This window comes from Apteryx rowi, unplaced genomic scaffold (genome assembly GCF_003343035.1).
Source record: "Apteryx rowi isolate R43461 unplaced genomic scaffold, aptRow1 scaffold_99, whole genome shotgun sequence".
NCBI lineage: Eukaryota > Metazoa > Chordata > Aves > Apterygiformes > Apterygidae > Apteryx > Apteryx rowi.
The window spans coordinates 382,558-405,850 of NW_020451304.1; the positions used below are offsets into that span (position 1 = coordinate 382,558).

General features: G+C 39.9%; 1 protein-coding gene across 3 annotated transcripts in view; it reads left to right on the forward strand.

Moving 5' to 3' along the window:
- The first annotated feature begins 2,154 nt into the window (after positions 1-2,154).
- NCOR1 (nuclear receptor corepressor 1) overlaps positions 2,155-23,293 on the forward strand; it is a 76,552-nt gene continuing 55,413 nt past the window's right edge. The window contains exons 1-5 of one of the 3 annotated variants that reach the window (XM_026055153.1): positions 2,157-2,263; positions 14,702-14,751; positions 17,487-17,664; positions 19,755-19,894; positions 21,968-22,163. In XM_026055153.1, the coding sequence (XP_025910938.1) occupies positions 17,557-17,664; positions 19,755-19,894; positions 21,968-22,163 (444 nt within the window). In that variant the 5' untranslated portion in view covers positions 2,157-2,263; positions 14,702-14,751; positions 17,487-17,556. Of the gene's footprint in view, positions 2,264-14,701; positions 14,752-17,486; positions 17,665-19,754; positions 19,895-21,967; positions 22,164-23,293 lie in introns of all 3 variants that reach the window. The other 2 variants (XM_026055151.1, XM_026055152.1) reach the window with 2 other exon arrangements.

The window sequence follows — 23,293 nt, forward strand, 5'->3', positions numbered from 1 at the left end:
GCCGCGCCGCTCCGGCAGGAAACGGGAGGGGCCGCAGGAAGGTTCCGGGGCACGGAAGGACCCCCGCCCCGTTCCGCCGCGGGGAAGAGCCGCTCGCCCACAGCGGCCGCCGCGGGAAGGTGCCCCGGCCCCTGCCAGCGCCTGCCCGGGAGGAGGTGCGCGCCGGGAGGCCTCGCGCTGCTCCCCGCCTGCCCCCTCGGCTCGGGTCAGGGCCCGCGGGTGGTTTTGCACCGGGGCTGTGGGGGTAGTCGGTGGGGACTGACGTCATTGCTCAGGCCCTGGGGCTCACCAGTTGTCCCAGCTGGTGCGTTAAGAAATAATAGCTAATAACAACAAAAGTTGGGCTCTTCCGCATGTACCGTTTTATGCCTTTGCTGTTTGACTGGAGGACACGTGGGTTGAGTGAAATCTCAAAAGTAGGGCGAGAGGAGGGTATCTTCGGAGACACGTTCTGCTATCTGCAAATCTGTTGGCTACCTCAACTGTGACTGCAAAGGGAAAAAAAAAAGCATTTGGATACATCTTAGAAGTGAAGTCAACCACTGGAGAGAGTTGCAGAGGAAAAGAGAGACAGGAAGTAGTAAAATAAAAATGGAAAAGGCAATCAGATATGCTATGGCACGGAAAGTTTGTTTTTCAAGGCAAACAGGCAATATGGAAGACAAGCGTATTAAGTCAGCAATGATGGAGTATGTGAGCTGAGCAGGCTTAGAGAGTAAAATGGGGAAAGCAATCCAGAGGAAGTCAGTATCTGAAGAACAGCCAAGTGCTAACAAGCTGTACGCCTGACCTCTTGTCTTCACACTGGAAACCTCTAGCTTTCAAGTGAACAGAGGCAGTCATGGGCACGTACTGGGATTAAAGACAGCAAACACTTCAGCATGGGGATGCATCATGTCATATTAACGGAGCACTTAACACAGTGGAACTCAGCTACTGTGTTGACCATTTAATACAACACATGTTTAAGAAGTAATCCTATTTGCCACAGGGTGACCCCCTAAATTATTAGTCTGAATAAATAATTGTGTGGACGCATGTCCCACAAACATGGGATATGGCTTCTCGTATTTAATGGAAACTGTAACAACATGGTAACAAAGACATTCTCTCAATGAGATAATTTAATCTGTGTCTAATAGTATCCCTTTTCCCACAGTAAAGCTGATAAGGGATTCAGTTGCAATCTTAATGCATCTAAAATTACATATTTGCAGGTAAAATGTCACGCAGATTAGGAATACCTTATTGAACAAGCTGTCAACACCATCGGAGCATAACCGTGCCTCAGCAGGCCGAGAGGGCACAATTTACATACTCTTCATTCAGGAGGCAAAAAAAGAAAAAGACATCTGAGATTTTAGAGAGCTCTCACATTTTTCAGGAGTCATTCATCGCTAGAGGCAGAGGCACGAAAAAAAAATAGCACAGCATTAATAACACCGTGGGAGTCTCGCGGGAGCCCCGGCAGCGAGGCCGGGGGGGGCCCTTCCCCTCCCCCCCCCCACGGCGGGACCCGCCGCCTCAGGGGCGCCCGCCCCCCCGGGGCCTGTTATCGCGCCTGTGGTAAATCGGTATTGATTTGTCCCGCTCCGGAGCACGCGGCGCGGGGGAGAAAGAGGGCGAGCCCGTCTCCCGGGCCGCCATCCCGTTACTTTAAAAAAAATTACCTCAGGGTGATTTGACTAACAACCCCCCGGGCGGGAACCTCGGCAGCGCCCCGCGGGAGCCGCTGCCGGCGCGGGCGGTGGCAGCCCCCGCTCCCCTCGCCTCAGCGCCGCCGGCCGCCCCCCGCGGGCCGCTGCCCCCACCCCAGCGCGCCCGCTCCCCGCGCCCGCCTCATGGCGGCCGCCCCCCCGGACCCGCCATGGGCAGCACCGCCCCCCCCCCGGTGGGGGTGGAGGGGGAGGGAGCCCTCCGCCGCGGCATCGGCCGGCGGGTCCTGGCAGGAGCATAGCAACGCTCCCGCTCGCCCCCGGGGCCGCCTGCGCCTTCTCCCCGGCCGGCGCCGCCTGGGCAACGCCGCGCTGCGAGCCTCGCCGGCGGGAGGGGCGAGCCCCCGCGGCCGCTCGAAGCCAACGAGCGGCGCCGCCGCCGTTTGTTCGTTAGCTGCAAGGACCTGGCGAGAAGGGGCGGAGCCGGCCGAGCCGGGGGAGGGGAGGCAAGATGGCGGTGGCGGTGGCGCTGAGGTTGAGGTGAGACTCCGCGACCGCCCAGCCCAGCCCGAGCCGGCCGCCCGGGCCGCCCCAGCGCCGCGCCGTCGGTAAGGGCAGGGGGCCCAGCGGGGCGGCGAGGGGGGCGGCGCGGCCCGGGGTGTGTGTGGGGAGAACGGCGGGGCCTAGCGCCTCCGCTGTGAGGAGGAGGAGGAGGAGGAGGGGGAAGAGGCGGGGGCCCCGGCCATCCCTTCCTCCTCCCTCCTCACCGGGGCGAGAGCCGCTCTCGTCCCCGGGGGGAGGGCGCTGGGGCCGGGGGGGACCCGGGGGAGCCGCCGGGGCGGAGGAGGTGGGCGGGTTAGGTGAGGGATGGGGCGGCGGTGCCGGTGCCCGCAAGGGCTTTTCCTCCTTTTAGCGCTGTTTGTGTGTGGGAAGGTCTGAGGGGGACGTTGGGGCTCCGAGTAGGCGTTAGAGAGGGCCGTTGCGGGGAAGTTTCGGGAGACATCCCGGAGCATCAGTGTTCTGGGTGTTGATCCTTGTCCTGTAGGTAGGAGAAGTGCAAGTTAAAGAAAAAATAAATAAATAAATAAATAAAGGGGCCAGCTCTCCGAAACCAGCCGCTTGGACGCTTGGGCAGGAGTGCGTTAGTTTCTGAAGGTGTCCTGTTTACAGAGCTCGCGCGTTGGAAGCGCGTCACGGCCAACCGCCCGCTTGAGTCCCACGTTGAGGGTGTCAGTGGTGGGGAGTTGTTGCTGATGCTGAATTATTCATTTAGGACCTGTAAATATCCCCAGCTTCTGTCATCTCTGGGCTGCTGGAGGGCACAATGGAGGTGGCTTTTTCTAGAATTATTCTGACCTGATGGTAAAGAACTCAGTGTTTACTGTTTTTTGCGCTTAAAAATAACTGTTGGCGTCTAGTCAGTTATAGTTAGACAAGGTTCTAAATGAACATAGGTACTTCTAGTATTAGACAGGCTTAAGTAAGCAGATAGTCTGAACAATCTGTTGTTGTCCAAAACATGTTTCTTCTCATTTCATGTATATGGTCTTCACCAGTGTTTTACCTTTTCATTTAGATAATGATATAACCTAAGAATAAAAAACAGTAGGATAACTTGCTATAATGAGAGGGATGTCTAGTTTTGAATTCCTTTTGTGGCAGTATTCTTACATTAAGCAGTATTTCTAGGTATGGCAGTATAGTTACCAACTGCTTGAGCCTAGGTAGGGCTTTTGATCATAAACTTTATGATTTGGAGGAGGATTATGCTATTTTAAAAAACGCTGTTATTCTGGTAAGTAGGATGGCCATGGTTGCAGCTTAAGTGCCTGAGTAAGTGGGCACATAGCATCGTGTCACTGCACATAAGGGTTGTACAGATCTGTTGTAATTTTACACCAGAGTTTTATTCTGCACAGTGTTGTTATTCCTGATTAACTAAGCATCCTTGACATTTGGAAAAGTAGTACGTGATATTTGAAGTGGATTTCTAGTTAGCTGAAATTTAGTGTCTTGTGTTGGGGGATGGAAGACCTTCATGCTTATCCCAAGGATTCAAAAGTTCAGAGGAAACAAGCTAACAACAGTGACCCTTTTTGCGAAAGCATGGTTAATTTTTTCTTGACATCGCTTTTCTATGTAGTGTAGTATAGGTTGCTTAGGAAACAAAGTTCGGTTGTATATTACATACAGTATAATTTGTCTCCTTGAAACATACTGTTTGATATTGGTCACTGAAATGCACCTAAACTTGTTACTGAAACATGGGAAAAGGTAGCATTTGGGAATCTTACTTCTCTTGGAGTTATAATCTGTATTTATTAATGTATGGAGGGAATATTACAAGTGTTTTGTGTCCACAAGTGTTAGTTCTCTGTATCTTGTTAGTTAGTTTACAACTCTCCAGGTTAAAATTTTAAATAGGAGTTATTATACATACAGAATCAGGCTATATTCACTCTTCTGCATTGTGCTGCTGATGATTTATTTTAAATGCACTCAGTCACTCATTTTAGTTGCACTTTCTGGGTATATGCATGGTCCATTGTGATCTAAAGGAGTCTAGGAAGGTCGCTCAAGAATTGAGCTAAAAGTAGTGTCAGACTCTACAGCTTCCCCTCAGTTTCCTCCCTCTGCTCCCCTTCACCTGTTCTTGTGGTTCCATAACTGCATCTTCTAAGATATTTCATTTCTCAGTTACAACATGCCTGAGAGATGCTCACAGAAAGGGGAAACTGACTGTCCTTCAATTGCTGTTAAATGCATAAAAGTAACCAAAAAAGTCTTTGGCATTAAATAAAAAATTGTCTTTAATCTTGTTCTGTATTATGTTGATCTAATGATGTTCTTAATACTGGCATCTAATTTGTTCTTTCAAAGCTCTCAGCTGAAGTTGTGGTGAAATGTTTTGCTCCTTTTTCTGTGCTTGCGTACAAAATGCAGATTTTGTTGTGTGATGAAAATATTATTCAAAGTTCTAGTACACACAGCTACTTAAATTTAAGATTTCGGCAACTGTTTAAGTTGGAAGTGATCTATGCCTCATGCAGGTGCAGTGCAACACAGTACAATCCTGAGAACAGACTACTAACCAGACAGTGGTTTCATAATGCAAACAAACGTTTCCTGGATGCCAGTCTTGCACTCTTCAAGTCATTTATGTTCTTTAGTCAAATCTGAATCAGTGTTTCAGATAAGCTATGAACTGAACGTGCTACCTAGTCTCTCTACTGTAAATGTTCCAGATGAAAATTCTGACCTATGCACAACTGCTGTCTGTAAATATTTACTTTGGGCTGTTTCTAAATTATGCAAATAGCCAGGAACGTGCCGAATACATTTTCCATTTTAGTTTTTCTCTCCTTCGGTGCTTCTCCATCTAGTAATGATGTTTTGTGATGTTCCCTTTTTCTTCTGTGCTAGTTCAGTGTTTATGCACTGTCTGTTAAATTATTACCACGGCCTAGGCCTGCTGAGGTTTAAGTTTAGAGAGTTGGTGTGTACACAGAGAGTTCCAACCTACCTTGGAGCTACGTTTCCTCTCGGTATCCTGTGAGAGATTTCTATGTCCTTGAATCGCTTCATGTCTAAACCGCTCATGTAATGCTGCCACTCCCAGACTGATTTGATATGCAGGTTTTTTTTCTTTAGGCTTAAGGAGGATGTTGGTCTATGTGGTTTTTGATGTCAGTGACTTCACCTGCTTCTGATTACAAAGGCTATTGCAAAATTGAGACACTGTATTGGTACAAAGATACATCAGCCATCTCAAAAAAATCCTGTTGTTCATCAATTCTTAGCAATTAAAAACTCAAAAATGAAATTTTTATACGGATAAGTGAGATTAGCTGGGCAAACTGTTGACCAGGACTTAAATTCTGTGCATGTAAACTGTCCAGTCTTGTATAAAACTGAAAATTAAAATAGATTCACAAAGACAATGAGGGGAAAGAACACCTGTAAAAGAAAAAGGACAAGATAACATATAAAATATGTGTAAACTAAGTTGATGTCTCTTTAATTCCTCTTTTTATACCATGCATTTAGTTGTGCCTTATGCTATGCTTCAGGGAAATTACATTCAGTTAATAACGTGTGGAGTCTTCATGAAATCACAGCGCACACTTGTCCCATGGAAAGAGCTGGAAAGGGCTGCAGCAGGTGTCGCCTCGCTGCTGGGGACAGGCTGCGCGCGGTGGGGTGGAACACTCTGCTCCACTGGGCAGTTACTGGTAGGGTTCCTGGACAGAACCTGGAGTTGCTTTGAAAAGTGGACACTCTCTGAAATGAGTTAAAATACATTTGCATTTCAAGGCAGATGTCTAACAAACATGACTATAATTCAACATGTATATAAAGCGTACTAGTAAATAAACTTGCCTCTTTTGTGTCATAAAAACGTAAATGTATTGCTTCTCCTCCTGTTCATCAATGTTAGAAAGTTAAGCCCGTGCAAGTTCATTACAAGTCCAAGTGCTGTTCAGGAAACTAAGATAAGTATATTATTATAGTTAAACTGTACTGTTTACCTCATTAATAGTAGTTTTGAAAAAACAAAAAGAGGAATTACTTCAAATGAAAAAATTGTATATGTTTGATTATCCACTGTAGAGTTCACTGTAGAGTCTCAGCTTCATATTCTTCAATTCTTGGTTGTTTTTTTTTGTTTTTTTGATACTTTTTCTGCCATTTGAAATCCTTTACTGACAGAGAATGGGTGTCTGCAAGGTGGGAATTCTTCTACATAATCGGTACAATTTAATGGCTTAGGTTTCTTGGAAAATTATTCCCCAAACCTCTCTGAATAAAGGTGATCCCTTACATGCAGATAATAGCAGTTATTTCTGTAGGTTCTGATGTCTCATTATGGTCTCAAAGAGCAGACTTCTGCACRTTTAGAACCTTAAAGTTTTGTGGGTTTTTTTTTGTAGATATGAAGGCTTACTTGTGCCAGTTGTAGTTTGTGATCTCTTCCATTCTTTGTAATTTTCTGTGACCTAGAAGCTGTTGTGGGAGCTTCAATTAAGGGTAATATTTTTATATATTGTTGCATTTTCCAATAAGTAGAACATCTCAAACTTAATAGTAATGCAGTAACTTTGTTTCCAGAAGGTCATCTTCTGTTTTCTGTGGAGTATCTGACTAGACTTAGGCATTACTTTTATGTCCATTAAAAATTCTTCCTCTAACTGTTGTCTTTTTAGCTAAAATCTAGACTTATTTTTAACTGAAACCAGTTGAAATGAGAAGACTGATGAGGCTCATACTTAATTTGTCCTGAACCTCTCTTTATAGAAGGATATAGTTTCTTTTATACTACATCATACTTTGTGGAGTTATGAGTTTTGTTGGTATAGATTAGTCAAGTTTGATTTACTTTTTCAAATTTAAGCTGTTTTAAAAAGCTGCCACTAGTGATATGCTTTTGAGGAAGAATGGGCTACAAGAAGACGCTGGACGCTTAAAATTTTAACTGGATAATTTATTTCATGTTAGGTGGTTTCAAAAACAGTTTTAGTTACAGATGGCTTAACAGCGAAAGAATAAATTCATGCGTAGTAGCTACTTTTATGTACCTATGCTGTCAGTCCAAGATAGAGAAGCAAAAATTGTTGTCTTGAAATAATATTTTTTGCATAGTGTGTGAGGTATGTGAAGTTTGAGATCATGATGGTTATTTCTAAACCACAGGTGAAATGGGAGGAATTAGCTATGTTTGAGTAAACCTCTGAGTTTTTTGGGTGGAGATTCATGAGTGAGGATGACTTGCCAAGAGAGGTTGTAGTAGTTCTTGTCACTGCTGTTTGCTTAGCATGGCTTGAACCATGGTACAAGCTGATGTCCTGGAGGAGGCTCAGGTTGGTTCTGTTTCACCTTCCAGTTTTGTGGGTTAAGTTTTAATGCTTTAGTTGCTGTTTTATAACCAGTTGAGTTACCCCTGTGGCAGGGATGGAGCCCTTTAAAAGGGATAAGGTAGATACGGTTTGGAAACTGCTGCAGTTACCTCAAAGCAGTCTCACTTGTAAATCTGAGACCTTATCTGTGCACTGTTTGGACTTGGTAGGATTGGTTTTTAGTCTTTAGCTCATGAAAATTTTCTGTGGTGTACACTAATTGCATGCTGTTTACCATCTTGGGATAACTGGGAATGAGAATCTGGTGTTACTGTGAAAACTAAAATGTTTTAAGTATCTTTAGAATATAAGCTGTCTACTTTTCTCGTATGACTGACTTTAAAACCAGAAAACCTAGTAAGGATTGTACTCTTAGTTGATTTAAATCATTGCTTAGCAGTACTTTAGTGAAGGAAATGTTTATGTCCCTCACTTTCATTTCTGAATGGAGGCTTCCTCCTACCTCTTTTGGAGACTCTCTGCTGTTGTGCCCCTCTTTGGCAGAGAGTCCTGGATAGGTTCCTTCAGAATCAATCAGTGCTGTTCTGTGATAAAACTCAGGAGTGATGAGATCTGCTCCCTCAGGGAGCAAAGGAGAAATGAGAAACTGACTCCTTTCCTCCTGCACATTAACTGGTGAGCAGATTCTGAAAATGCTTGCTCTTACTTGAAACACACAGGCAGCACCTTTTCTTGTAAAGTAAGTGGAGAGCTGATTGGAAGCTCCCTAAGATGTTAATGCTGTCAGTTTTTCTTGTTATGGCCCTCCATATAATGTGGCAAAGTTGTATATAGCCTGGGTCTTGTTATCTCTTATTAGCAACTTTTCTTTAGGAACATAAATTACGGAAGTGAGATTAAAATAGAATTTACTGGAGAAGAGTGTCCTTGTGAGATCTATGCCGTTTTGGTAGAACATGAATTTTATTTGTATTTTAGCTACCTAACAGAAGAGAGAGGAATTGTTATTTAAAGATGAAGTATAATCAATGCGATCCGGAGATCTGGTAGCAAACTTTGGTGGCATGTTATGCAATTTACAACTGATATTCATCTTTTGGAATGGCAACAAAACTCCATTTGAAGTACTCTTTCAATACTTATTTAATGTTCCAAAAGCTATTATTTAAGCATTTTAAGGAGTTGGTGGTTTCTTAACAGAAAATTTTCTATTAAAATTTGGAGTGTAAAATCTTTTTTTTCTATCTTGATACAGATGGAAAAAACATACTAACATGGAGTAAATGTGACATCTTGAATTAACTGCTGTATTGCTCCTTGACTTCTGTCACTTCTGTAATTGGCTAAATTAAAGTATACCATGCTTCCTTGTCATGTAGAATGTGAATCAGACACTGTATAGCATAATTGTGAGTTAATGCTTCGGACATTCAGAAATAAGGCAATATTGTATGCTAGTGGAAGTTTCAGGGTCTGAGAAGGGTCAAATTCAGATGCTTTGGATTTTCTTAGCATTTTTTTTTTTTAATACCCCCATTGGTGTAGTTATGGCCCTGATTCATATGGCAATAATTAATGGGGAGAATGTTACTTAATATTGCTAGTAAAACACATACAGCTATATAGTTTTTTTTTGTTTTTTTTTTTTAAACTGGATTTCTAGCAGGGATGGGAATAGCAATTTTCACGTCAATAATCTTACAAGAAAAGGGAGTGAAACTATGGAAGACTAAGTTATCAAGAAATGATGGTGCATTTTGAATATTTTTCCCAGATAAAGAAAAGGCATATGCATGTGTGGAATGCCATGAAAAATCCAAGTTAGTTCTTTTCAACTTTTTAAAGAAAACTTTTGCATTATTTCTTCTCATAGCAAGTGCCTATGTGCCTTGACTAGTAACTTCAGAGTACTCTGGATATAAAAATGAATGTACAAAGATTAAAAAAAAAAAAAAAAGCGGAAGCATTCCTAACTTTGAGGATTATATTTGTTCTGCAAAAATGAGAAATGTAATATTCTGGAACTTCTTTAAATAGCTGTTATTTAAATTGTTCTTAATTTTTTACTTGTAATGTGCAAAGTATCTTTCATCTCTTGTGACTATGCAAAACAGATTTTCATACTTACAGGCACACTTAGAAGCTCAGACATAGTAGCTGCAATATGCTTCCCTCAGTTTTTGTTTTAAAGCATGAAGTTATTTTAAGTCTGCTCAGGTATCGACCTTGTGGCAGATTCTCAGGTTGAAACCCTGTATTCTTCCTTTCAGGATTGTCCTATCTGATGTTTTTGTAGCTAATTTTCTCGGTTACCATCCCATTCCATAATACTTTGCAGAAGCTTCTAGTATCAAACCCAAGTATCTAACATAGATCAGTTTGACTCCAAACTCTTTTCCTTCGTTAGTAAATTTTTCATTGTTTTTCTGAATAGCTATCATATGACTACCCTGATAACTGGGCATTAACACAGTGATTGAAGGAGTAATAACTGCTCTTGAAGTATGTCTAGTAGGTTTTTTTTCTTTTCTTTTTTCCCCAATAATGTTAGGGCTTTGAGACAGATAAGCCAGTCCTAGCTTGTAACAATACTACTAATGTTCTGGGCATTGAAGTGTTATAAGTAATATTTAGCTTGTTACTGTGTTTCTTAGTTTGAACAAATAACTTCTTATATGGAGGTTGGACCCGTTCAGCTGTTTTTAGAAATCTGTTGAATCTTTCTTATGTGTTGGATGTTTCTGAGATGTAAATTTGATGTTTTGGCTTGATTGTTTGAACAATTTTGAATTATGATTAACTGACTCAAAAAATATTACTGGCAGATGTTTCTGGAAGGTTTAATAGTTTTGTGGATCTAGCAATATATGTGAAGGGTTTACTTATGTGACTCTCAACCTGAAATTTTGTGCTACTCTATGTGATTTGGAATTTTTAGTGTCTTAATTGTATAGATGCAGATCTATTTAATTCATGAAATCTATTTTTTGTGGCCTGTTTTTAAAAGATTGGTCCTTAAATACAGTCTGTTTGGTTTTTTTTGTGCAATTGGTTTGATACCTTTTTATAAAGTGAAGTCATAGTATGAGTTATTCACAAGTTTTGATACAGTGGTTTGGATAAAGCCCTTTTAACCTCTGCTGAAACAGTCTCTTCTCTCTCCATTTTCCTGCCAGAGTAAACTTTGAAAAAATATCCCTGAAATAATTTTGTCTTTACTGCCAGTGAGACCCCTCTGTATGAGGACACGATAATGTGATCTGTGGCGTTTGTTCTATTGAGACTGATTTACTCTAGTTTTTGATAGTTGCATATGTATTTGTATGCATGAACATGTAAACCTTTTATCTCACCCTTTTATCGTTATCCTTATAGAGGACTGCCTGCATAAGGAAGAGCCTTCCTTGTTCTGCTGTGGGTTAGTTACGTCGGAACCCAGTTTACTAAGACTGCTGACTTAAAAACAAAACAACCACCTAAACTGATTGAAGCCATCTATGACTGTAATCTAATTCATTGCACTCTTCAGATCACACTTAGTTTGCTCAAAAACAAGATGAGGAAAATTTCCCAAAGGATGTGAAATTTAATTAGCAAATGTTGGTTAAGTACTTCAAGATGGCATGAAAATTACTTTAAATGCAAAAGTGTTAGCTTGTTTCGTATATGTGAAGAAAACTTGCGGCTCCCCATGAGACTGGTCTCTATCCAGGAAGATGAATGTAAGAGTAGGAGATAGGATATTCCAGCAAAGAGCACAGTAGCTCCCCAAACAGTAAGCGTATGATTTTTGCCCTTCTTCTGGCCATTTGACCCCTTCACTTGCGTTGGCGTAAACGTGTGACCATGCATTGAACAGATTTGGGGAACTGACTTGCTAAAAATAGTCAATGGTTTTTAACCTGCAGTAGTTTCCCAAGTGAAGACTTGCTTTGCTCTGTGGCAGTGCTAGCTTTGCCTGCTTGAAGTGCTGCAGATCCACAAGTTGAGGCTCTGGGGGCTTAAGTCTTATCTCTGATTCAGTCATGGACTATTTCCTGGGTAGTCTTTGATGGATTTCTTAACCTTTGTGACTCATTTTCCCATGTGTATGCTAAGGATAATGCGTACTTCTGCTTCTTTCTGAAGCACTTTGAGATCTGAGGATCAAGAGATACTGTTCAAATTAGTATTGCCTCGTAGAATCAAATATGAAAGTGCTGTGACTGTTGCTATTATAATACCTGGTTCTAAATTATTTTTAACTTACACAAAATTCTCCACGTATGAAAATTTTAAGTGAAAATGGTAGTTTTTAAGGGAAAGTTTGAATCAGATCTGTTCAGTAGTTTGAGCTGGCCAAAGGGGGAAATATTGTCATACCTTTAGAAATAAATACAGTTGAATCACTTCCTTGCCCAAGAAACTCAAATAATACAGGACTGAGCATATCTTCATAGTTCCTGAAACTGTTACTGTTGTCATTGCTTTTTCTCAGCTAGGTATCTTTAAATTTAATTTATTTTTGACTCTTTACTCCTACTTCTCCTGTAGTTTTCTTCTTACATTATCCATTTGACAATATTAGCTTTCCCCATCCTGTATATATTTTACCATAGAGTCTAGGAATGTCAGTCATGAACTGGGACACTGTAGCAGAAGAATGGATTGGTTCCTGAAGTACAAAACAAGAAATATTTCTTTCTACCCCTTCTGATTGTCAGCATACAAAGAGACAGACAGTTGGCCAGCCTGCTTGGCAGCTGTATGAGTGTATTCATGACCTAACGTTTGTCTTTCTGAGACATTTAAGGCAGAATTCCAAAGACTGTAATAGTTCTTGTAAATGTTTACATGGGAAGCCTCTGAAATTTGCAGGACAGCATGAGAAGAAGGTATGAAAATACTTGTCTGAAAAATACGATCTTGCCATCATTGACTGATCAGAGGTGGTCAACTTGATCGGCAGGTTGATTTCTTGTTGCTATATATCATAAGTTGTCAGGGATGCGGAAAGAGAAGATGAACAGCCTCTGTTTGGTCTGGTAGAGAAGAGGCAACCAGTGGAGGGATTCAGAGAGGGAGAAATAGTTAATAACAATGGGCTTTAAAGGATGATTCTGACTGGATTTGAGCAGAGCAAGATGAAGTTTGTCATGGCAGAATACAGCAGTAATTAAAGTGAGGAAAGCCTGGATGCGATTGTTTACAGTCTATACATACGGTTACAATTTTATGCAGAAAGACTGCTGTATTTAAACATAATCTGGATATATTGAAATTAAAGAAGTTCCAGCAGGAAGATGGTGTTGCCTTTACTGACCAAGATATAGGCTGATGAAGAATAATCTTTATCTCTTAGATGTATGCCAGCAGATGTTGAAGGGAGAGGCAAATGCTTTTAGATGAAAGGTCATAGGTCTGGAGAAAAAATATGGGTTGTCAGCAGAGAAATGAGAGCTGAAGTCAAGTACATGCATCCACAGTTGCAGAATTAAGGTAATAATACAGAAAGAAAAGAGCAGAATATTGGTGGTAGTTCTGTAGGCTAATATTGGCAAAAACTTTTTTTTCCCTTCATAATATGACAGAGAATGTAAGCATGCTCATACTAAGAGAGAGGGCATATAGAGAGGCTAAATGAGGAGAGTGTGCAGGCACACACAAATGTCCGTAACAAGAATGAGAGGCTTAGAGGAAGGGAATGTTGTACTTCACTGTCATTTTACTACAGTGTCTTTTTTTTTGTCTTGAAAGAAAAGGTCTTGTGCAGAATCCTCCTCATCCTTTAGTATCCATCTCTTTTTTTTTTTTCCTCAACCTCCTTATTGTCAATACATAACCACATATTTTCCTCTACTGTTACTGCTCTTGTCTCTTCCTATTATCTTGTCAATTCCCTCTTGAAAAAACAAACCCGCACCGCCACCACTGATAACTCTGCATCTTTCTCTTTTCCTCTCTTTGCTTTCTACGTCTCTTATGGACCATGATTATAATCTCTAATGCTGTTTCTGTTGTCCTCCGCCGTTGGCATCTTTTCTTTGTTTCACTTTTTCGATTATGGCGCTACAAACATGATCCTACTTGTAGTTCTCAGTAGGAAAGCCTGAAAGACTGAATCTCTTCTTATGTATTATGTAAAACTTCTAGGTTTTGAGTTGCAGGGTTTGAGTCAGCATTGATGGATGGATGAAGGATGCTCACTTCTGCGTGAGCACACACACACACACTCCCCCCAGTCTTTCCACTTCTATAACTGAATGTGGAGAGAGAGAGTCAGGACTTCTCAGTAGTGTTGCTTGAGCAGTGATACGCAAAGATGCAAGAAATATACCTGTGCACCTACGTTCGTTGTTGTTGATCACTTCCTTTGTTTACCTGCCTTGAAAAAGGATGTTGTTAATCTAAAATTATTAATACACCTCAGTTTACTGGAAAGAATATATTTATTACTATGGTTACTGCACTTGGATTTAGTTAATTTGGAACATAATCATAGGGAATTAAGAGTCTATAGTTAGTTTGTGGATTATATAATTTACTTACGTTAACATATCTATGTTGGTGATCCATGGTGGTACAATCCTGGGGTTGCCAAAGCTGTCACAGAGTATCTAGAAAGAAGATGTCAGAGCACTTGGGGCTTAATGGTGTTTTCTAGTCAAACTTTAAGGACTTAAATTGTTTTTTAAGAAGTTGTGAGCTTAAGTATTAAGATTGGAGACTGTAAAAGAGTTTAGGTGATACTTCAAATGACCTGGTTGAATTCCTCTGTCTTTCCCTGTCCCCGGTAGAATTTATTCCTCAGATGTGCAATGGACTCTCAGGTGTGTGCATCACCAGTGTCTGGGGGCATTCCCAGTGGGAGAATGTATGATATACTGGCTGCAGGTGGATGTGAAAGGTTCTTACAACAATGAAGATTCCAAAGAAAGAAGATTCCTGACACAAACCTGACAATCTGTGCACTATAGCTCTTGAGAATGGAGAAATAGCCCTTGTAGCATCATACAAAGTGTGTGTGGATTCAACTTTCAGCAGCCAGGTTAATGATTAACTTGCTGGTTTGACTGAACATTGAGAAAACAAGGAGAAGATGTAACTTAACAGGAACTAGAAAGACCTTGAATCGTGCAGTGGTTTGTCTGCACTTATGTTATTTTTAAGTGCCTGCTCCCCTGATCCTTTGTGCTGCATTTGGTTTCTCAGATCTGCCTGACTGTGGCCCACGTATGTCTGGGGAAGAGAATAAGAACAGGGTGAGTATTTATTGATACTTTCCCACAATATTGTTTACGTTTCTGACTCCCTTTGCCTCAGAATGGGTGTCACAGAACTAGAGGAGTTTTGGAAATGGTTGAGAAGGAACAGCCAAGTAGACTAGGATTCTTCAGCATTGAAAAGATATGATCAAAGAGGTATGACAGAGGTCTCGAATCACATGTGGAATGGAAGAATGAATAGAGAATAGATGTTTGTTCTATTCCGATACAAAAATTAAGTACATCAAATGAAGGTAGCAGGTTTGGAGTGAACAAAAGCAGGTGGTTTCTCCTGCAAAGTATCACTAATCTGTAGAAGTGCTTGCAACAAGAAGTTGTGAATGCTGAAAGTTCATATTGGTTCAGAAAACAGCTGAACAAACGAATGGAAGAAATATCCATTAAGAGCTGTTAAACAGAAGGGCTTCTTCCTCTGGCTTAGGGAGTCCCTGAGCCACAAATTGCTAGAAGATTGGTGAGTGTATCGGGGAAGTACTGACATGTGCTTGCCCCTCTTTTTCATACTTTTCGCTGCGTGCCTGCTACCGGCCGTTGTCAGTCACAGCATATTCAGCTAAAGGAACAAAGGAACTTTGATCTGATCCAGTATGTTTTTTCTTTCCTGGCTGAAGCTTTCAGGCATATCATATGTAAATATTATATAAAATCCAGTTAATTGTCTCCCACATACTTAACGTACATAAACATACAAAACTGCTGAGATAGCACAAGTTAGGGCATAAGCAATTCATGAAACTGAGATTTGTACTTCTGTAAATTTAAATTGTTTGACTGTCCTTCTAGCATGCAGCCAGTTGTTCATTTAATAATAAAACGTTCATCAGCCTGTGATGGGAGTGGTTAATATGTTAGTAAACATTTGATTGAGCTGACAATTAGCTATATGCCATAGTTTTACATAAACTTGCATGAAAGTTGAGAGAGAGAGCAAAAAAACCAAAAGGCTTCTGTTTGCTGTGGCTTGGACCTAGGAATACATTTGAGTGTTCAGGTACAGTGGCTTGCAACTAGCACAGCATATGTTAGCTAAAACTCTGCTTGCTTTCTGGCACTGTTACTTGCTTAAATGGAGTACCTGTGACTCAGACCTATTAGACTGCTCCGTAGTTTGAAAAGATGTATTCTAATGAATGCAGTATGAGTGAAGGATGAAGTGTAATAAATGTTAATCATGAAGAATTCTTTATGTTAGAACTTGTGTCACTTGGATATGAATTACAGATGCTATAATTGGTATACAGGTACTATAAAACACACAGCTGGAATCAGTAGTATTGCTTTGAAAAAGAAGCTGTAGTTTTTCCATAATTTTTTGTATGTGAAAATTGAATTTCATAGGTGAATCTAAATTTGGCTCCCTGTTCTAATTCTGATAGTCCAAACCATAAAGCTTTCTGTTTCACAGAGAGGTGGGAAAAGAAAACAACTGGAAGAGGACTGATAAAATATATCAGATAAACTAAAATCTATTTTTATAGCTTGCTGTGTCCGATTCTTTTCTGAACTAATTTTGTCTATTGACTGTTAATGGAAAATGCAGCTCAGAAGTAAAACTTGACATGTGATGTTTGTGAAAGGCTACAGATTAATACACTTGGAAATGAAGCCAACTAGTCATGGATCAGCAGTTACTTTATTCAAAGGTCCGAGATATCTGCTAGGCTCGGGACCAGAGGTTGGGAATTTGCTGCAGGTCTGATAGAATTCTGTCTTTAAAACATAAGCTCCAAAAATTACACCTTCTGAGCTATCAGAGATAAATATCTTGTGGTTTCAAAGAAGAAAATCCTGCTCTCTTTATTAGAGCCCTAGAAGTGCTGAAAGCACCAGTAGGCATAATGTTTCGTCAGTGTCTTTTGATCTTCAGCAGATAGTGTTGGCAGCTGAAACTATACACAGCTTCTTAGATGCTTGGACTTTGTTAGTGAAGTTGTCCGAATCTTTTCAGTCTTTAAAAACTTCTCCCAGATCAGTGTCCATTTCAGTGCCCGCTGTTAATCTGCAGCTGTATTCACAATAGGGCAAAGTAGGCATCGAACGTCAACCAAGCAGAATTGTTTTAAGGCTTTATAGTGTATTTGATTGCTGGCATCCCACGTGAGACAAACTGTGCTATCAGTTAAAATAGTGTCTTTTGTCTGTGACTGCCTTTTCTACTAAGAACTACTTTTGTCAGGCTCCTGTTAGATGGTAATAACGTTTTCGGGCCTGACTAATGCATCGTGGTTTAATGAGCTGTAGGTGGGTATTGAGTCAAGCAACCCTAAGACTGCCTGAATATGAAAGTACAAAACAATTCATAGAATCAAAAAATGCCATAGAAGAAATGAAAGTGAACTTTATTTTTTCATGTTGTGCTAAAGAAGTTTACCATAAATTGTACGTCCGCCTATAGACTATTATAACCTCTTTAACATCTATTTAAGTGACCTACTTTTCTTTTAAAATCCTCCTAATTCAACTGGTAACTGGTAAAATGATGTATTCTGACAATATAATCCTCAAATCTTTGTGTAGACAATGCTGACATGTCTATTTTTGAGCCCCTTTAAGACCTGTTAACATGTTTCAGACTAGAGTAACCTATTAAATAAATACATCAGGAAAAAGCTTTTACTGGTAATGGTTGTTTTGCTTAGGTGACTATGGCTGTAATGTATTGTGAGTACATCTGGTACTTCAGTGCTTATCAGTGATCTTTTTTCCTTTAGGCGGTTTCCTAGAAACATGATTGCTTGCTGGTCTTGATCTCACAGCTTTGTGAAGACTTCTTCTCTGATAATGTCAAGTTCGGGCTACCCTCCTAACCAAGGAGCATTCAGCACAGAACAGAGTCGTTATCCTACTCACTCTGTCCAGTACACCTTCCCTAGCACCCGACACCAGCAGGTAAGAAGTCATGAAGGTTACAGATTTAGTAAGAATAATTCAGATATTTTCTGGGCCAGATGGGAGTTTTTAACATTTTAATACAAGTTGTACACATTTGAAAACCGTGGAGTTGCAGAGCAATATGCCCGGGTAAAATTGATTGGGGAAATCTTTGTAACAATGTTCTTTATACCCTTGGAGTTTGGCTCTTGCGATAAGGTTGATGTGTCTACTTACTCAAATATATTTTGTCTTTGAATATTGAGGGTCTGACTGCGATGTAGCTTCTGGAAAGTATCGTCTGTAGCAATGCAGTGATCCCTGGTTCCTTCTGAAATATTGAATTGAAAATATATAATTACCTATTGAATTATCCTTTCCTGCAGTGCTGTAGCTTAAAATTATTAAAATCCCTGACTATCACTGACTGTGATTTTTTAGGGGGGGGGCTTTCTAGATTATTTTTTTTCCCTGTTCTTTTTTTTTTCTTTCTTTCTTTCTTTCTTTTTTGGTAGACTATTTTAAAAATGTTTTATAAAGTTGTGAAGGTACCCTAAGTAAAACCATATAGCTTATCAGCTTCGCAGCATTTCCTATTATTTAACACATGGAAATCTACTGAAACTGGCAAAATGCTTCTTTAGAAATTGACCTGTCTTGAAGAGGGTTTACTGATAATCTTATCTCATAGGTAGGTTGAGTCTTTTTGATTCTTCCTCTGCTTTTATTTTTAATGTTGAAAACTCAGATGTAAATAAGTGCTAAGAAGTCCGAAATGACAAAGGAAATGTGCCCATTGAGCAGAACTGCTGCCAGTGTTATTTAGGTAAATAGCTGTGGGTTTGGGCTTTTTTGTTTTTAATTTTTTGCTGAAAGCATTAGATTTCTTTTTTCAAGTTGAAATCTGTATCTGCTCTCTGACTTGGTTTTTGATAGAAAACTGAGTTTTATAATTTTTTTTTTTATAGGGAACTAATATAAGCTTCCTGTTTTTATCATTGGTTTCTCCTAGCTTGAATTAATTCATTAGTTCATAATTCTTTTAGTTTTGTTTTAATTTATTAATGTTTATTCATCGTACTAAATCTGGACAATGTAGATGTGGCTGGATCCACATGCATTGATAACAGTTTTCCAAGAATATGCAAATAACCTGTCCACGGTTAGTATACATTTCATATGGAAATAATGTTCTGGGTGTAATGGTTCCAATCCTTTGAGAGACTGGACTCTTGGGACATTTATGGGCACTGGTTTTGGATGGGGAATTAATCTCCTATTAGGCTCAGGAGCTTTCCAGGAGGGTAAGAGGTAAACTGTTAGTCATCTTTCCTTCCTTTATGTGAGCAATATTCGCTAGATTCTGGATATACTGACGCAATGCTTGGTAAAGTCTCTGTGCAAGGTAGAGAATGTGGATCTGAAATGTAAAAACCTTTATCTCACCCTGAACGTTCTCTGAAGCAGCTTTACGAGTGCTTCCAGCTGCCAGTGTTCTGCTAGCCAGGATTAGGAGAGTGGATTTCTAAGAATCTTACGCCTGGTCATTTCTGCCGAGCATTTATTCTGCCATCGTGTGCTGTGTGGCGTGGTAGGCTGTGGAGGGCTGGCTATGGGCTTTAGAACAGCTCGGGTTTCCCCATTTTAATGAAATTCTTCTCCTGCTTACAGATACTTTGAATCTGTTTTGTTCTACTTATGAGGTTATGAAAAGAAATTTAAGATTTGGAACTTTTTGGCCTGCTCTGTATTTTTAGATAGGTTGTGAAAACTAAATCTTCTGGGTAATGACCTACTGCATGTCTTGCAGAGCTTGTCATCAATTAATGCCAGCTGCATATCATTTTTAAAAGCAGTGGTCAAAGACCTGTATATACAAATAAGTTGTCTTATACCTTGCTTTGTAAATTATATTGGTCAGGAGATGCATCTTGTCCAACTTTCCTTTAGTGCTAATTATAGTGTCTGATACAAAAATGTCTTGAGATATTAATGGAGGAAATTGCCTTGAGGGTTACAGAAACATGATGATTCCATGAGACTAAACATTTTTGACCCTGTCTTCTGCAGCTTTGTTCTTGTTGACATCAGAACTGTGTTTCATTTAGGAGTTTGCGGTTCCCGATTATCGTTCGTCTCACCTGGAGGTCAGTCAGGCAACTCAACTCTTACAGCAGCAGCAGCAACAGCAGCAGCAACTTAGGCGGCGGCCTTCCTTGCTTTCCGAATTTCACCCAGGCTCTGACAGGTGAGGATGCTATTTTTGAAATATGTTAAGAGGAGTCTTTTGAGTCTATGCTTTCTATAAAGTTAAAATTAACTTGTAAGTAGAAAAGTTTTTGAGTTCCACAGTTTTTGGCTAGGTACTTGATCGTATTGCTTTGTTGCCTAACAGTATAGGTCTCCTGTGTTTGAGAGTGTTGTAGAACTGCCTGGTTTTAAATCTGATGTGTGATTCCTCAGTCCCTTTGCCTTAACTAATATGTTTGCTTCATAGACAGGAGGTGACAGGCTACTACGCTTTCCCACACCTCTCCTAAGAACTATGTCAGCAAGCTTCTGAGAATATAAGTGCATCTTGCAAACTATTTTTAATATTATTTAGGCTAAAAGTGTGTTATGTTTGTATCTTTGGATAATTCAATCTTGCTGAGTAGAAGCAACAAGTGCAAGAAACATTATAGTGTGAATGTTATCTGTCACGTTTCCTAGATTGCACTGGGAAAAAATTCTTGTGTATTCAAAAGATAGTATTTGTGTGGCTAGGTAGGTAAGAAACAGCAGAGCTAATTGGGTATTGCAGTTGTAATAACTGTAAAGAACTTAAATGTGGCATAAAATGTGACTTCTAGGCACAAAGGACTTGATCATACTCTTTAGCCTTGTGGCAAGACATTTGACAACTTTGTATCATTTGTTATAAATACTGTTTTTGTCAGTCTTGCACCATTCCTGTCTCTGTGTAAACAGGTGCAACTGGTCTGTGTCCGGTAGGTTAATTGAGGACAAGTATAGTGGGCAACTGCAGCTAGTCATGTGGTGTTGTAATTTAGTATCAGTTTGGTAATGTCTGTCTTCTCAGTAAAATAGGTTACTTTACAGTGGGTATTGATGAATATTCAAATGTATATTATTACTGTAAGGCTGATAGGTTCAAGAAACATTTAGCCTTATTAAAGATTCACTTGACTATATATCCAAAGAATATTGGATATTAAAAACCCACTACCGATCAGAATAAGATTAATTGGATTATAGTAAATTAGTAGGAATATGCCTGTTTTTAGGGGTGAGGTTATTATATGATTTGTGCACCTTGATTCTTTGTCGTATTGGTGTATTACTGTGTTGTGATGCACTTGTAGTAAATAGTAGTAAATCTGCTCGAAGTAACTTTATATGCTGTGTTAGTGGTAGCAGTTTATTCTGGCCATATGTCTGAGGTAGCTGGTTCTGAGCATACACCTGTGATGAATGTTAAGTAAATACTGGTCTAGCTTGAAAGCTCATTAGAATATTCCCAGAAATAACTTCTTGATAAAGAAATCTGGGACTTGCATATTGAGTTCATGTTTCATCACCAAAATGCCAGTAATGTTCTGTTTTAGTGCTGGGAAAGAGTAGCATTAGATGGGCTCGTAACTTCAGCTTGTAGCAGAAGTGAATTCCCCTCCCCTCTTGTAAGACTGTAAAAGCCCGTTCACTAGTCCTGACAAAATAYGGGAAACTACTGTCATCCCTTCCGTGACACTTCATAAGAAGATGTTGAAGCGTATGTGGTTGTTTTATGGGCATCCTGTGCGTTGCACTGTAAAGAAGCTAGTGAGGCTGCTGTTTTGCTTTCTTATGAGAAGGAGGAGTTTTCAAATGACCCACAAATTGGATCATTGACAGTTTCTGTCATATAGTGGCATTTGAGTGTAGATCAAGTTCCAAATAGACTCATGGCTCGTTTCAAGCATTCTATGTATATTTAAAACTTATTTGACTGCAAACATGAAATAAGTGAGGTGTTGTCTTCTGTGTTCTGTGGAATGTAATACTGTATTTATCTCGTGGATTTTTTTTTGTGCATTTGAATCAAAGCAGCAATAATATGTTTCTTTAAGGCTTTAGAATAATAGGTATTCATTTAACAGGATCTTTTAAGATTCAAGTTAACTTTCTACATTTCAGTGTGTTTTATCTATTGTATTTTTGGAGATCAGAAGAAGATTTTGCAAAATTTTGTTTCCTGTGGAACTGGAAGGGGTGGAGAATCACCAAATAGTTTTCCTGTATTTAAAGTGCATATTTTAATAATTTCTCTTTTGTGTATTAGGCCTCAGGAAAGGAGAACTGGATATGAACAGCAATTTCATCCAGGTCCATCTCAGACAGATCATGATTCACTGGAATCTAAGCGACCACGTCTTGAACAAGTTTCTGATTCCCATTTTCAGCGTGTCAGTGCAGCTACTGTCTTACCTTTAGTACATCCTCTGCAGGAAGGGTTGAGATCTGCAGATATTAAGAAGGTAAAGACACTTTCTGTTGCAATGCTGAAGGTGTAACTTCATATGTTGTGTTCAACTAATCAATTTTTTCAGTTGGGATGATTTTTTTTATTTGTTTGGGTTTGTTCTTTAACCTCAGAAATAGAATTCTGCACATTCTCAGAAACAGTGGTCATGAATCAAGGTGTTACTTTTTTACAAACAAACAAAAAAACACCCCAGAACTAAGAGAAATCTGATACCTTAACCACAGTAAAGTGGAAGTCCTGTTCTGTGCTAGCTAGAGAAGATGACTGAACTAGGAGCTGGAGTTCTGAGTTGCTGCTACACTCTTGTTTAACCCTCAGCTGCAAAATGATGATGGTAAAATGCATGAAATATTTCTGCTTTTCAGTTCAAAACTTCTGGGAAATGCATGCAAGTTAGTTTTTTTCCTCTAGTGAATAACTGTACTGAATGATCAAGATATTCCCTTCTCCGCCCCTTTTTAAGTATCTGAAATGAATCTGTTTACATACACAGATTACATTAATTACACCTGTTACTGTCTTATTTGAGGTAAATCTCAGGCAGTGTAGTTTGGTGTGGATATTCTCTGTTATAGATACTGAATTTTGATTAGTGCAATTTGTGTAGAGCAGACAAATGTCTTTTAAATGAATATGTGAACTCTTTTTACAAACACACACCCTCTCCTTCTCCTGGGGCAGGAGGAGGCATGACTGTTGAAGGTGCATATTAAAATTTTCAAACTCTGATTGCTTAAGAAAAAAATTGCCATATGGTTCCAAAAGCTAACAGGCACCAGACTTTTAAAGTAGAACACTTGTCTTGCTTTGTGCTTACCATTCCTTTTATCAGTTGAATATACTATCTGTGAAATAAAGTAAAATCATGTCAGCATGTGATTTCTTAGTAACTTGCTCTGCTGCGTAGTAAAGATAAGATCAAAGAGGGCTGGAGATACCACACAAATGCATGCAATGTTAACTTGTTTGCATGTAACTGAATTTTTATCCAGGCACTACCTATAGAAATCTGCTGTCTCAATTTGGAAACACGGCCCAGTGTTATCTTGAGGAAAAGCAGAATTCAGACCCATCCTCTTTTATTGAGGTTGGCTTGAATGAGGGATGTATATACCAAGCTAG